Genomic DNA, 16594 nt, shown 5'->3' with positions numbered 1-16594 from the left:
TGGAGTGCCCCAGCGGCACCGACTGGTTCGGCACCGCGTTCTGACTCTACCAAAGACTTGTGGTGCTGGATCTCCTCGGCACCACCACGCCGCAGGTCTCATATCCGAGCCAGAAGAAGCAGCAGCCCAAGCAGATGCCAGCCACATCTGGTTTGTCGGTGCGACAGATGCTGACGCTTCCCACACTGCAGTTGGAGCCACGTCCATTGCCGGAGTGCATAGGACAAAAATCAGCTCCTGCACCGTTGACTCCAGCACCGCAAGGGCCGTCTAATCCAGTGCACGTAAGCTCCCCAGGGTACACTGCGGTTGAGCTGAGACTACCCTCCACACGGGAGACCTTTTCAACAGCGCAGAACTTGATCACACTCACAGAGCCGACTCTTCTGCAACCGGCAGCACCTCCGGCATGGTGCTGTATGGATCTGATGCAGTGTGGCTGTTCTTATGCTCTTAGGAGTTATGCTAGCATCATTGGCATGAATCACTTCTTCTGCATTCTGCCAACCCCAACCCTTGCTTTGTTTGGAGCCTAAAGTCTCTTGTATCCAGGTGACCTAGAACACCAATGGGAACTGCTCCTCCATATTCTGTGTTCCAAAGGCGTTGCAATCTCCATGACATGTTCTTTCTGGCTACAGGTTTCTGGCATTTCAAGGTTGCTGCAGAACACAATAGAAGAATTATCTTTTGAGAGTTCCAAACTGTGTGATGCTAAAACAGATGACGCTATGCACACAAGAAGGACTATCATGCAACACTTGGTTTGTTAGGCATTTATACTCTGTTTACCAAGAGGAAACTGCTTAGACCCCAATCTTACTCCAGATCCTCTTTCCAACATTGGTCGTAATATGCGTTCAAGATAAGGTCAAGTCCTTCCTGACGTAACTAGCCATCTTAATCGGTGGGAGGTCCTTCTCACCAGGCAGCTTCATCCTCCAAGCAATCATTTTGACTTCTTAGTCAAGGACAGCACACCAATTACATCCCTTCCCTGGATTGCACCTGTCCCACTTTCAGTGTGTTTGGGAAAGCATCATCTCAGACAAGTGGATGCTCAGCACAGTGAAGGAGGGATATGTTCTCCAATTTACCTCCCTTCCTTTTCCCAACCCACCTTCCTCGTATCTTTTTAGTGACCCTTCTCACAAGACTATTACTTCAAGAAGCCAGTCTCTTCTATAATTGAGAGTGACAGAAGTTCTTTACCAACACAGAAAAAAGAGTTTCTATTCCTGATACTTCCTGGTCCCAAAGAAATCTGGTGGCCTTCACCCAATTCTAGATCTAAGAAAGCTGAACCATTTCATCAAAAAATCAAGAGGCTGGTTACCCTCGCTGCTTTTATCCCTTCCCTGGAGATTGGTATGCAGCACTCAGTTTACAAGACACTTACTTCCATGTGGCGATAAATTCCTCTGACAAGGAAGTACCTTCGATTCTTAGCGGACACCAATCATTACCAGTATGCAATGCTTCCCTTCGAACTGTCATCAGCTCCAAGGATCTTCAAGTGCATGGAAATTGTAGCAGCGCACATCTTCTGCTGGGGTGTTCAGATATTTCCTTACCTTGATGATTGACTAGTTTGTGAAGCATCGAGCAACCTGGTCCAAAACAGCATTCTAATCAGGCAGTTGTTCTCCCATCTGGGTCTGAAACTAAATGTGAACAAATCACAATTATAATCAGTGCATATCCTTCATAGGAGCAGACCTTAATGCCAGGACAGCCAAGTCTTATCTTCCAAACGAAAGAGATCAATCTTTAGCCTTCCTTTCCAAAATCCTGAATTCATACCCAATGACAGCAGTGTATGCCTGCCTTCAGCTCTGGGCCACATGCATATACGTAACTCTGCGTGCCAGACTTCACCTTACCTATCTGCAAGCTTGGCTCCATTCAATATATAGTCCTTCCCAGAACCCTCTGGCCATACGGATTTGCATTCCTGCCATGAGTGCTTCAGCCTGTTGTTTGGTTGTTGGATCCCCACAATGATTGGAAGATTATTCCATTCTTGTCCCCAGAATTGACTATGACTCTGATAACAGATGCATCTACCAAAGGTTGGAGAGCCCATCTCGGTCAACTCTGGACACAAGCTGTTTGGTCACCCCAGGAATTTTCACTCCACATAAATGTGTAGAGCTCCGAGCTATTAGTTTGCCTGCAAGATGTTTATGTCCACCATTGAGAATCTGGTGGTACAAGTTCTTACATACAGCACCACTGCCATATTTTATCTGAAGAAGCAGGGATGTGCAAGATCGTCCCAACTGTGCCAGGAGTCCATCCTATGGAATTTATGCATTCATCATGTTTCCCTGGAGGACTTTCACCATCCAGGATTAAGAAACACACTTGCAGATTCCCTCAGCAGGGTTTTCATAGAGCAATACAAGTGGTCAGTGAGGAAGGACGTTCTCCAGATTTTTCACCAGTAACATGTTTGTTTGGAACCAATCTGAACAACAAGTGCATGAGATTCTGCTCCAGGATGGGCTGCAACCCAGATTCCATCACAGATTCAGTTCTTTTTCTGTGGTCCAGTTGTCGTCTTCGTGCAATCCCTTGAATTTCTCTCATTCCGAGAGTATTCAGAAAACTGAAAAGTAACTTCAGTCTTGATGCACCAAGATAGTATTGGTTCACAGTCCTTCATCAGCTCTCTGTTCGACCTCCGTTAACTTTGCCTCTGTTTGAGGATCTGTTGTCTCAGAATCAAGGTAAGTCTCTACATTGAAACCTCCAATCTCTTGATCTCATGACATGGATGATCTGTGGTTGAATTCTCATGAGAAATTGTGCTCTCAAGAGGTTTGGACCATCTCTGAACAGCGAAAAGGAACCCACTAGAGCCATGTATGCAGGAAAGTGGAAGAGGTTTTTGATTTGGTCACAATCTTAACATTTATCGCCCCTTCACACAGAGGCTACGTATGTACTGGAGTATCTGTTGCCCCAAAATTGTCAAGCTTTCAGTTAGTTCTGTGAGAGTTCACCTGCTTCTGTTTCTGCGCTACATCCACCAGTCGATGGGTTTTCCATTTTCTCTCACCCTCTCATTTCCTGATTTTTGAAAGATCTCAACGTTTACTCTCCTACGTCTGATCCTGTACCTATATGAGATCTCAGTCTAGTCCTCCCCAAATTCAATACACACACACGGCTCTGGCTACAACAGCATTACTGCTACTGTGTATGAAAGTAGCCTTTCTGGTGGCAGTCAAATCTGCTAAGAGGGTTGCAGAACATCACAATTTTCTTGTCGATCCTCCTTTCATGTACTTCCATTTAGGCAGTTTCCTTTAGATCACACCATAAGGTAGTGCCAGCTTTCCATCTGAGTCAATCTATTCATTTGCCAGTGTTTTTCCTGAAACCTTTCCTCTAAAGCTGAGAAAACACTTCATACATTGGATGTTCATAGAGCTTTGGTGTTCTACTTGGACTTCACTAGAGTTCTCCCAAGCTTTTTATAGCTTATGCTGAGCAAGTTAAGGGTCAATCAGTGTCAACTAAGTGAATCTCTCATTGGATTTTTGACTGCATTAAGCTCTATTGCAATCTTGCTGAAGTCTCTCCTCCACCAAGAGTAATGTCACTCCATGTCCACTTCATCAACAGTTATGAGCAATGTTGCATTTGCTGATGGCTGCAAGGCAGTAACGTGGTTGTCTGTACATACATTTTGCACTCATTACACCATCTCTCAAGTGTCTCATGACAATGCCAACTTTGGCAAGTCAGTGTTACAATCTCTGTTCAGATGATCTGAAGTACCTCCACCTGTAAGGGAATTGTTTATGCATCACGAGTAATGGAATGTATATGTGCACAGTCACACAAAAGAGAAAAAACAGTTGTTCTTTGAGATGTATTTTGCACGTATACATTCCAGGACCCTCCCACTTTCTCTGCTACTTTGGACATTATATACAACAATGCGAAGAAATGGAGAGGGAGGCAGCAGCCATACCTGCTTTATGCCCTCACCGCAGAGCACATGCTCCATCTGGTGGTACTCCTTGCAAAAGTCTGACTCGAGTGCACTGGGTGCACAAACGCCTGCAGTGTATATAGGCACAATACATTTCAAAGAACAACAGTTACTGTACTGGTAAGCTACTAGTTTTTGGTTTGGTTTTTTTTGGATGGCGAGATTGTGCAGTATATAAGCCAATCACATCTTTTAGCTTATCTGCATGCTGTAAAACTAATGATTTTAACAGATATTTGATAGCTATTATCTCCCAGATGAGAAGTAGCTGTCTAACTTCATAATTAATTAAAGCCATTTCACATCTGAAAGGGAATATTTTTATAGTATAATAGGCTTTTTTTTAAGATGTATATTTACCCTTGTGATACAGGGCCTTATTTACTACAAATATAACGTTTTCCTGTACCTAGTTTCATTCAGCTGTCTGGAGAACCAATTGTATTGATATTCTATATTGGATGGAGAAAATAAGCAAACTAATTTTAGAGGATTTCCTTTAACGTTGTGTATTTTATTTATTTATTTATATTTTAAAGGTTGAGTGACCCATGTTCAAGCAGATGGGATGAAAGAAGTTTGTCCCAGCGGTCAAGATCCTGGTCACATAATGGCTATTCTGACCTCAGTACCCTGAGGTATACCAGCCACCACAAAAAGCACCGAAAAGAGAAAAAGAAGCCAAAACACAAAAAGAAAGTCAAAAAGCAAAAGCATATCAAGAAACATAAACAAACTAAAAAAAAGAGAGCCTCACCCTCATCAGAGGTAGAATCCTCTCGTTCTTCTATCAGGAGGACAAAGTCATCTCGGGATCGTGAGAGGAAGTCTCCTTCTTCCTCATTATCTTCTAGACGCTCATCCAGAAGAGACTGGTCTAAATCTGACAAAGATGACCAGAGTTCATCAACTCTCTCAAGCAGAGATTCTCGATCATATTACAGGTCCAGGTGTAGATCCAGATCTAGATCTAGATCTTATTCTAGAAGAAGTTCTAGATCAAGAACAGCATCTAAATTGTCTCATTCTCGAAGCAGATCAAGATCTAGCACTAACTCCAGGCACCACAGGACAGTTTCAAATTCACCACGAAATACTAAAGCAGAATTGAATGAAAATAAGCCAGATAAGACTGAACCTGTAAGAGCAGCAGTACCACAGAGTGATAAAGTTGTAATACAACCTGTTGTAGCTGAAAATATTCCGGTTATACCCTTAAGTGACAGTCCTCCACCTTCCAGGTGGAAACCTGGACAAAAGCCCTGGAAACCATCCTATGAGCGAATTCAGGAAATGAAAGCTAAAGCAACCCATTTAATGCCTACCCAAAGTAACTACAATTTAGCAAATATTAAAGAGGTTAATACTTCCTCCTCCTCCCATAAGCGACAAAAGAGTTCAGATAGTGATCGAAGTGGTTATTCAAGGTCTCGTAGTGAGAGAAGTTCAGATAGTTGGCTAAGATCAAGGAGCAGGTCTTCTCGAAGCAGATCCTACTCTAGATCTTACACAAGATCAAGGAGTCCATCTAGTTCAAGATCAAGATCTCGGTCAACTGGCAGATCTCAGTCACCAAATAGATATCACAGTGACCAGTCAGGTTATAGCGGGTCATCATCTTATTACTCTCTTAGTGATGACGATAGACATGGAAGCAAAAGGAAGTCTGAATCCAGTGAGCAAAATTTCCAATCATTGAAGAAAAGGCAAGAGAGTAGCTCCGAAAGTAGCACAGTTGTCAGGAAAAGTAAAGCCTACGATGAGTCTTCTCAAGGACTAAAAGAGAGTGAGAGAAGATCATCTTTAGACTTCTCTACGGATAGTGAGCATTCTGTTAAAATGCAGCCAGTCCAGGAGAAAGAAGGACATTCTCAACCAGAAGGAGACAACCAGAAAGAGAATAAAAACAATTTGACTGCTGACAGAAGTGAGGAGAAATCCAAGTCTGAATGGGACAGTGACCATTCAAAAAAGAAATCTTTGAGGGAGAGAACTTCTGAACAGCATAGAAGTGGTGCAAAGACAAAAAGAAAGACTTATTCAGGCAGTAAATGGGACTCGGAATCAAATTCAGAAAGAGGAGAGACTAGAAATGGTAGAGAAGATTCTAGGCCCTCATCCAGTAAAGAGGAAGGTGAGGCCACATCAGGATCTGATACAGAGGTCAGTCTTACCAAAAGCAGGGTGAAAACTAAATCAAATTCTTCAGAAGGTTTTCTGGATTCTTCTGATCATACCTGGAAAACAAGCAAGCAACAGTCCTCCTCTTCTGCATCTGAGAATTCCCACTCCAGTTTGGCAAATATTAAAGGAAAGTCAAAAAAACACAAACATGGGTCCAAAAAGAACCTCAAAAAGTCACATTCCAAAAAAGCCAAAGAGAAATCAAAGGAGAAAAAAGAGAAGAAGCATAAGGTTCAGAAACAAAAAGAGCTTTTTCACTGGCAGCCTCCACTGGAGTTTGGGGAGGAGGAAGATGAGGACATGAATGAAAAGCCTGTTACCAGAGATGATAAAAAACAAAAGCAACTTACCGGGGACAGTAAAGATAAAAACCAACAAGCTTATGAAAACAACAAAATGTGCAAAGATAAAACTGGAAATGGTGAAAAGTATTGTGAAGATGAGAACCTCTCAAGCAGGAACACTACGTGCAATACATCACCAGATCATAGTCACCTTAATAAAGATAACAGTGAGCACAACTATTCAGCCAGTACATTAAATCCAGAAATAAATGTGGTTACTTCAAAGAAAGGTGTTAAACATATTGAAGAAAGTAAACAAAATGGATCAGAGGATGTTATGCAGACAGATGATAACATGGAGATTTGTACTCCAGATCGTAACTCTCCTGGGAAGGTGGTTGTGGACATTTTGTCTCCTGTCATCCTGAGTGCTAAATCTCAGACTGTAAATATTAATGCAAACAAAGATTTACAGAATGAGAACCCTGGACCAGACACAACCAAACAAGGAAACTGTATTAAACAATTGATCAATGTTAAAGAAGTCAAAAAACCAGAAATACAAGACAGTAGCTCCGTCACCATCGTCGCTACTGTGGAAAACACTTTGAAAACTGAAATAACTGAAAATATACAAAGCAGTATGATAGATAATAAATGGAAACCTTTACAGGGTGTAGGTAATCTACAATCTGCTACTACTAGTAGTGCTGCAGAAGTTACAAACAGTACATCAGCACCTGACTCTAAGCCACAAGGTTTAAGAATAGAAATAAAAAGTAAAAATAAAGTCAGGCCAGGATCTCTGTTTGATGAAGTTAGAAAGACAGCACGGTTAAATCGGAGACCAAGGAACCAAGAGAGTTCAAGTGATGAACAGTCTCCTCCAAGTAGAGATGACAACAGCCAATCCAGGAGTCTAAGTAGGTCACGAAGTAAATCTGAATCTAAATCCAGACATAGAACAAGATCTCTATCCTACAGTCACTCAAGAAGTCGATCACGAAGTTCCACTTACTCATATAGGTTAGTAATTTGTTATGTAATCTCTGTTTTAGTAGTCTATAGTTTTACTTAAACAGTAAGCAAATGAATTTGGGATAGAAGTGCAAGTTCTGTGTTGACAGGATCTCTCATTTTCCAGCAGTAATGTGCTAACTAGAAACTAGCAATATGTCTCTTCACTAACTAGTTTGCAATAAAGCACTTTACTTTTCAAGTTTATCTTGAAGTGTTAATTCTGTTTCCGTCACTGTTCATTTTAATTATATTTCAGTACAGTAACTCCTCACTTAACGTTGTAGTTATGTTCCTGAAAAATGCAACTTTAAGTGAAACAATGTTAAATGAATCCAATTGTCCCATAAGATTTAATGTAAATGTGGGGGGGGTTAGGTTCCAAGGAAATTTTTTGGGAGCAGACAAAGGGCATTATACTGTATACTGTACAGGATTGTACTGTACTGTGGTTGGGAAGTGCCCCGGCTTACCCCACACAGGCATAGCTCACTGCAGGCAAAGATGCTAGGAAGCACCTTTGCAGCAGCAGCTTCCCCAGAGAACAGGATCGGATTTTGCCGGGAATGCTCCACACCTACCTCTTCCTGTCCCCGTTCCACTCCAGGCCCACCTCTTCCCACCCCCACTCCACCTCCTCTCCGGAGCACGCCACATCTCTCTGCCCCCCCCCCCCAAGTCCTAAGCGCTGCCAAACAGCTGTTTAGCAGTACTTAGGATTTTCTGAGACGGAGGGGGAGGAGTGGAGATGTGGGGCTTTCTTGCTGTCACCCTCCCTCCCAGCACATCGTGCTTAGGACTTTCTGAGAGGGAGGGGCAGGAGCGGGGAAGAGCCACATCTCCAATCCTCCCCCTCCCTCTCAGTCCTAAGCGCTGCTAAGCAGCTGTTGGTGGTGGGGGAAGCACTGAGAGGGAGGGGGAGGAGGCGGAGAAGCAGGACTTGTGCAATGCTTCCTTGTAAAGTCGCTGCTCTTCCACTGAATCTTACAAGCAGGCAGCCAAACAACGTTATAAGGGAGCATTGCACAAGTTTAAACGAGCATGTTCCCTAATTGAGCAGGGACGTAACATTGAAACAACGTTAAATGAGACAACATTAAATGAGGAGTTACTGTATATGTTTTTCAAAGATCAAGAAGCTATACAAGAAGCCGAAGCAGAGGATGGTACAGTAGAGATCGGTCAAGAAGTCGAAGTAGATCTTATCACAGTTACAAGAGTCATAGGTAAGGATACGATTTTGTCAGGGAGGTCACAGAATCATGAATTCTGTGACTTTAATGGATGTCAATGACTTCTTCAGCTTCAGCTGGAGCGTTTCTCAGGGCCCTCCCACCCCTCACCTCCAGGGTCTGGAGTAGCATGGCTGGAATGGCTTTCAGCTCTTTGCCCCCCTTCTGGATCTCAGGGCTGAAGCGGCTCTCAGTCCCTCCCCTCCATCCCCTGCAGTGGGACTTGGACTGTCAGTCTCCCACCTACCGACAGATCATGGCTTCTGTGAATTTTTGTTTATTGCCCATGACCTGTCCATGATTTTGAAAAATTCTCATGACAAAATCTTAATCTTAATCACAGGTAAGTTTCTGTGATCGAGGTAAGAACACTCTGAATATGTGTTTATCACAAAAGTACAAATCAGACACATCCTAGTAAGTTAAATTAGTTTTTTTGATATTGAGCTGTAGCTATGCAGGTGCATCCTGGAAGCAATCTACTCTGAAATATGTATGCTTTTTAAGAATAGAAACAGATTTTTGTAACTGCTTATTTTTGAAGAATAATTATGTTAAATGTCATGCAGTGTGGACAAGGAATATCAAGAAAGTCACTTAGAATTTTTTTCTAATTCAGTCCTTGGTCCGAATTTAATGATTAAAATGTATTTCTTTGATTGTGTCACAGTCGAACCTATAGTAGAAGTCGATCCAGAAGCAGTTCATATGATCATCACAGTCGATCCAGGTATGGATTATGATACTACACGAATACTGGAAACAAAGTAATTTTTATTATGAGCAAATATATTAAGACAGTGATATTGTTCAAAGTACAGCTTTATAGTAAGCCAAAATATTGCAAACTTACCTTCCTGAAATTAAATCAGATTGTTTTAAAAGAAGAAAAGAGCAATCAGAGTATCCAGATATCAGTCATGGGCATGGTATTAGGCCCTGAAGAGAATTGAATTGATTGGTGCCCTTTACTGCTGCTTTCTACTCTTTTGTCCTCCGTTTTAAATCCCTCCAAAATTTTTCTGCTGTGTATTTTACAAGCGTATGGTCAAGGAGGGAAGTCAGGGCTTGATATTCTTTATACTTTGTGCAAAATTTGTTGACAGATTTGTAAAAAATTTTATTTTATTTAAAAATACATTATTTTTGAAAGTAAACTATTTATTTGGGTAAACCACTGCTTTGTGAAGGAACTTTATACTCTTCCTGATAAACATTTTATTACATTTACAATTATTTTGGCTTATTTGCCAAATCTATCAAGTAGTAATAAGAATATAGCAACAAAAATATTTCCTTATATAAATGTCTTTACAAGAAACATCCAAAATTCTAATTTTGATCATTTTAGAAAAGAACTTTCCAAAGTCTTCCATTATTTTTTCCCTGTTAAAGTAGGTCATATACTTATGATAGTTACTATAGCAGAAGTCGTAGTCGAAGTAGAAGTCAGAGGAGTGACAGCTACCACAGATCTCGAAGTTATGACAGACGATCCAGGTATGTAATTTTTCAGTGCCACAATTTCAAAAACTTAACTGTACACAATTAATTTCCTTAGGTGCTTTACTGGAAGTTTATAAGGAACAACATTTCAATAGATGCAGTCTTTTTTCAAGTATAAAATGTACTGTTACTAGGAAATTTGTTTAATGGTAAATTAAGAACCAGAAATATAGAGAGAGAACACAAACACAGGCAATCCCTACTTCCAAGAATTCTAAGGAAAGAGGAGGGCAGAGGGATTTGAGAGGAGAGAGAAATCATTGTATTATATGTAATCCATTGTGTGTGTGTGTGTGCGCGCATATGTTCATCTCTACACATGCATATACACATTTTTTAAAAATCTGTCATTTAATTCCCATTGGCTAAATCAGGAACAGTATTTGCAGAATTTAAAATTGACCACGCTTGTGCTTAAATGTCATGGGTATAAAGGACTGAAAACTACTTCAGTTGTCAAGATTCTACTGGATGGTAGATCCTTTTTAGCTAAACCTCAATGTCTAATACAAAAATCTTGTGAAAGGGAGATGAAAAATAACTATGCTAACAGGAATGACAATCAAAATGATGCTTCCTACAATGTAATTACAGCTACAATTAAAAGTTTCAGAGTAGCAGCCGTGTTAGTCTGTATCCACAAAAAGAACAGGAGTACTTGTGGCACCTTAGAGAATAACAAATGTATTGTAGCATAAGCTTTCGTGAGCTACAGCTCACTTCATCTCTGAGGTGCCACAAGTACTCCTATTCTTTTTGCAGCTACAATTAAAGTACCTCTAAGTGTAATTACATTTACACTTCTATAGACTTTGGCTACATTCTTCACAGTCCAATTGCTGTTAAAGGTGACATTCCTAGCACATGTTTAAAAAAGAATTGTCTACAAGCCTAGTGCATTGCTGGTATTGCTGTCTGTACAGTATGGTCCATGGTATAAATTTGGGACTATATATCACCCTCAATCCACAATGGAATTCCTTCATATGTCTGTGGGAGGTTTGCACAAAGATCAAGGATGGAATATGATCGTTCGGTAGTAAGTTAAGTTAAATTTTAGTTGTTGTTCTCTCAACCAGCATCACTTGGGTGAGAAAATGTGCCAGTGTTCAGCAACATCACTGTTTCTGCCCCTTTTTTCTTCCTTCTCCATTCTCCTTTCTTTTTCATTCCCCAATTTTCTTGTTTCCTCTATATTTCTCTCCTTGTAACAATTCTGTTTCTAGCCTGTGGAAATCACTCCCACCCCTACCCATTCCATCCACTGGTGACATAGGACTTGTCTGCACAGTGCAGTAACATACATCAGTGAGGTGTGAATTCTAACTTTCACCAATGTGTTGCATGCTAACTGGCTTGTGTAGACCCTGCTGGTGTGCACTCAAAGTTCTCTACTGTGCACTAGAGAACTTTTAGTGCGCACCAACAGGGTCTATGTCAGTCAGTTAGTGCACAACACTAGAATTGACACCCCCACACTGGTGTGCATACCACACTGTGTAGACATGCCCATAAAGTTGTTTCATTCTGCATTAATGTTGACATCCTCATGAGGATAATGGAGGGTGGGAAGTAGAGCCCTCTGAATAATTGTTTCAGCCTTCCTGCAAACATCAGGAAGACTCCATTGGATCAGGGTACACTTATTTGCCTTTGGAAGGTTTTCTTCACAACCAGAAGGACCAAAAAAGAAAATCAAGCAAGCTGCATCCTGGCCATTGGCCAAGTAGTCAACACTTCTGGTTTGTACAGCCAGAAAGTGCCTGTGCTCATTTTGATATGCTGATATTTCCAAAACCTAGTTTTATCATTTCAGGGGGCCCAGTCTTGCAAACCCCTTCTCACGTGTTGATTTGATATTACTTGCATGAGGTAAGGTTTTTGCAGGATTAGGCCCTTGGAGAAAATACAAGTAAAACAGCTCTAAGGATCCATTCAGAAAGACACTGCCTGTTCAGCCTGTGCTAGCTCACTGAACTCAGGCAAAACAAAATACATCTCTTGGTTCTGCTTCCAAAATTTAGTTAGTGTGGGTGATATCCTGGCCACATTGAAGTTAATGGAAATGCCCTGTTGACCTCACTGCAAACTCTGGAAATTTAGCAACATTTTGGATGTAACAAATAGGCTTTGAAATGATGACGCTCTGTCAAAATGATGAGATTTTCAATGGAATCATAGAAGATTAGGGTTATAATCAAAGAATCATAGAATATCAGGGTTGGACGGGACCTCAGGAGGTCATCTAGTCCAACCCCCTGCTCAAAGCAGGACCAATTCCCATCTAAATTATCCCAGCCAGGGCTTTGTCAAGCCTGACCTTAAAAACCTCTAAGGAAGGAGATTCCACCACCTCCCTAGATAACCCATTCCAGTGCCTCACAAGTGCCGAATAGAGGGGAATGATCATGTCCCTCGATCTGCTGGCAATGCCCCTGCTTATACAGTCCAAAATGCCATTAGCCTTCTTGACAACAAGGGCACACTGTTGACTCTCATCCAGCTTCTCGTCCACTATAATCCCCAGGTCTTTTTCTGCATAACTGCCGCTTAGCCAGTCAGTCCTCAGCCTGTAGCTGTGCATGGGATTCTTCCATCCTAATCTCTACTCTCCAGCATATCTACCTCTCCTGCTAGCTTAGTGTCATCATCAAACTTGCTGAGGGTGCAATCCATCCCATCATCCAGATCATTAATGAAGATGTTGAATAAAACTGGCCCCAAGACCGACCCCTGGGGCACTCCGCTTGATACTGGCTGCCAACTAAACATCAAGCTGTTGATCACTACCTGTTGAGCCCAACGATCTAGCCAGGTTTCTGTCCACTTTATGCTCCATTCATCCCATCCATACTTTTTTTAACTTGCTCGCAAGAATACTGTGGGAGACCGATATATCACATTCACTGCTTTCCCCATATCCACAGAGCCAGTTATCTCATCATAAAAGGCAATCAGGTTGGTCAGGCATGACTTGCCCTTGGTGAATCCATGCTGACTGTTCCCGATCTCCTTCCTCTCCTCCAAGTGCTTCAAAATGGATATATATTGTGTTCCTGTAGAAGTTTACACAGATTTTTTCTTTTCACCTACACTCATCTCCTAAGATTTGGATCACCACAGTTTTGAACTTGAAACAAACAGATAGAAATCTGATTTGTATGAAGTTTTAATCTTTTTTCTTTTTTTTTTTTTAAATTGTAGGTCTTATGGCTCTGACAGTGAAAGTGATCGCAGTTCCTCTAACAACCGAAGCCCCAGTGAAAGCAGCAGATCTAGCTGAGAATGTCTCCTCAGCAATGTAGATTGTGATTAGTAATTCTGTGTAAATGTTGTAATACCTTTGTTCTGTCAGTGTCACAAGTGAAGGTGAAGGATGTTTCCTGAGTGAGGTGAAACTTGCTTATTAGCAGTGGATTCGTTTGACTGGCTGCATTGATGAATGGACATTTTGAGCACAACTCAGCTAAGGTTTTGGGTTTTTTCCCTTATACCAAATGCTACTGTAACAAACTATGAAGATTAACTTTACTTGATTGAATCGCATTTTCCAAGCCATGAAATTACATTTATGTACATTTGCTGGTATTCCCTTTCTGGGTGCAGCAATCTGTACTGTCTCAAAGTATCCGTATAAATACCGGAGGGCTCTCAGCCTATTATTTTGAAGTAAATGCTGATAACTATAAAACTTTGAAGAAAAATATTTGTAAAGGCTGCCATCTGTATATTTTATTAAAATGCTTATTTTTAAATGCTGGCCGTCAGTTCAGTGGTGTCTTGTACATACTTCTTATAAACGTAGATTTGAGTAACAGTAGCAAGGTGATGAAATCCGACTGCCACACTGTCTTAACACTCAACCCCTTTGTACCTTGCTATTGCAAAGGTATAAGGAAAAGGGTGAGATATTGTATACCAAGCAGATTGTAATAATTCGGCACAATGTGCAAAGAAAAGGGTGATGAATCAGAGTTGATTCTTAATATCCGAGTTGTTGTCTAAGAACTTAAATGTTTTTAAGTGATTTTCTTTGTGATAATTAACTCAGTGTTTAAGACCCCAGAAAAAAAAATTGCTTCTAGGCAGTCCTATTTCATTTCATGCCACTGTGCGTGGAGCACATCAGTTTGTCTTTGAAGCTGAATGTTATAAATCTTTGAGTCACATTATAAGTCCATGAAAATAGACATGAAAAATAGTTTTGACAGAATAAATCGTAATGGCCCATTCCAAAATGTTTGTAGGTAAAACATTTTCTTCTAAGTTAGGATGTATCCCTTCTGTCTTAGGGCGATGTCATTGTGCAGTTATTGGACTATTTATTAATCTGTAATATGGCATTGCTATAAAAGTGATATCCTTAATAAAAAGTATCCACAATACTTTGAAAGTTTGATACCAAAAGTGAGTCCACATTATGGACAAATGGTTTGCAAAAGTTGTGTTGAATAATTTTTTGCAAAACTCTGGTTCAACTGATTTAAAATTACTTGTAAATAAATACATTTTTCATTGTTTAAGAATTTGTATACTAAGAAATGATTTTTTTTATTTAAATGGCAGTAATAAACTCCTGAAATCTGGGTTTATAATGGAAAAGCTGACTAATATAGCTTTAGCGGTGCTAATGAGTACTGCAATGTACTATAATAGCTTGCTTTACTAACTTTCTGTATTACTTTGAGATTTACTTTTCTCAAATGTTTTTGCAACAGTAAAATTTTTTTTATCAGGAGCTTTGAAGTATAAAATTGTCAATTTTCTTCTTAGTTAATTCAATAATTTTGATAGCATTAAATTACTAAAAATTAGTCTTTAGGTGCTCAACTGAAACATGCAAAGGAAATTAAAAAAAAAGGTTGAAAATGTAATGTCATACTCCGCTTACCTTCTGTGCATAGATAAGAGGGGGAAGTCAGTTTGCAAGGTCCTGGGATACCTAGTTCTAAACTAATTGAGATATGAATATCTAGCTTTCAAACATAAGTCCAAATCAGGTTCTTAATTCCAAAAGTTAGGATTAAACCCTTCTAACACTTATGGTAGCTTTAAAAGAAAAAGCACACCCACAATCTTTTAAATCCATATTTTGTAAGTTCTTGAAATATACATTCAACTGAAGCTATAAATAGTTGTGTTCTAGCAGGTCATGCAGGTTTACAGAAATTTTTCTAATAAAGTTGCAACCTGCTAATCAATGAATGAATGTCATTGCTAACTCAAAACAACTAGAATGTTATTTGGAGCAGATCCATAATTTTAAATGCAAAAGCAAGTGAATATTTCACCTTGTTTGCAAGGGATTAATTCATATTAAAGTTTTACTATTTTAAGTGCTAAACATGAAATAAGGCATCCAAAATCTTAAACACTGCCATATCACATGGGGTCAAAACAAAAAGTGTTCCCAGGCTATAACTTTGTCATGTTTCAGGCTAGAGTTGACTTTTAAAGCTAGAAAAACAGGGTGCAATAGAAATACTGTTAACTAATAATTATACCAGTCCAAAGCAGACTGCTAGAATGTTATATTTTTATGGTCCACATCAGCAGTTGTCGCTTTTTAAAGGGATTCACTCTGTATTACGTCGAATTGTCCTAATAGAAAATGCACTATTGAGCCTTTTTATAATGTTCTGTTTACTTACTGCAAATTTGTTATTCAGAAACAGGGAGTGGTTAGAAATGTCAATGGAATTTTTGTACATATATGCAAACACTGATTTCTTCACATTTGAAAAAATTCCTCTATTACTTAAGAGGGGAACTTAAAGAAATTAAAAGTATACTTCAAGTTCTATATCCATCTGTGTGTTTGTTTCCTCTCTAAAAGACTACAAGTTGTCTTTTGTCTTCCTGACCAATATAGGAAAGGATTCATAGACTCATAGACTCTAGGACTGGAAGGGACCTCAAGAGGTCATCGAGTCCAGTCCCCTGCCCTCGTGGCAGGACCAAATACTGTCTAGACCATCCCTAATAGACATTTATCTAACCTACTCTTAAATATCTCCAGAGATGGAGATTCCACAACTTCCCTGGGCAATCTATTCCAGTGTTTAACTACCCTGACAGTTAGGAACTTTTTCCTAATGTCCAACCTAAATCTCCCTTGCTGCAGTTTAAGCCCATTGTTTCTTGTATACATCTATATAGTGAATTTACATAATAGCTGCTTGAGGAACAAATATTTTGAAAAGTTTTGAAGCAAGGAAGTGATCAGACACCAAATCAAGATATGTAAAAGGTGCCTATTCTTGGTGAAAGAATACACGTAACAGATCTTGGCTGAAATTCTCACTTTAAATGCTGAGCTAAATATTATTTCCCAAATACACATTGCCACATCATTTGTATAACAC

At 40.0% G+C, this 16594-nt stretch overlaps 1 protein-coding gene across 8 annotated transcripts in view; it reads left to right on the top strand.

Moving 5' to 3' along the window:
- Positions 1-16034, top strand: part of NKTR (natural killer cell triggering receptor) — an 85091-nt gene extending 69057 nt beyond the window's left edge. For 6 of the 8 annotated variants that reach the window (XM_030549934.1, XM_030549933.1, XM_030549930.1 and 3 more), the window contains 5 exons: positions 4546-7500; positions 8622-8717; positions 9394-9453; positions 10119-10223; positions 13434-16034. In XM_030549934.1, the coding sequence (XP_030405794.1) occupies positions 4546-7500; positions 8622-8717; positions 9394-9453; positions 10119-10223; positions 13434-13512 (3295 nt within the window). In that variant the 3' untranslated portion in view covers positions 13513-16034. The remainder of the gene's footprint in view (positions 1-4545; positions 7501-8621; positions 8718-9393; positions 9454-10118; positions 10224-13433) is intronic. The other 2 variants (XM_030549932.1, XM_030549931.1) reach the window with 1 other exon arrangement.
- The last annotated feature ends 560 nt before the right edge of the window (positions 16035-16594 follow it).

The sequence above is a fragment of the Gopherus evgoodei genome, chromosome 2 (genome assembly GCF_007399415.2).
Source record: "Gopherus evgoodei ecotype Sinaloan lineage chromosome 2, rGopEvg1_v1.p, whole genome shotgun sequence".
NCBI lineage: Eukaryota > Metazoa > Chordata > Testudines > Testudinidae > Gopherus > Gopherus evgoodei.
This window is presented reverse-complemented; position numbering and strand designations above follow the sequence as displayed.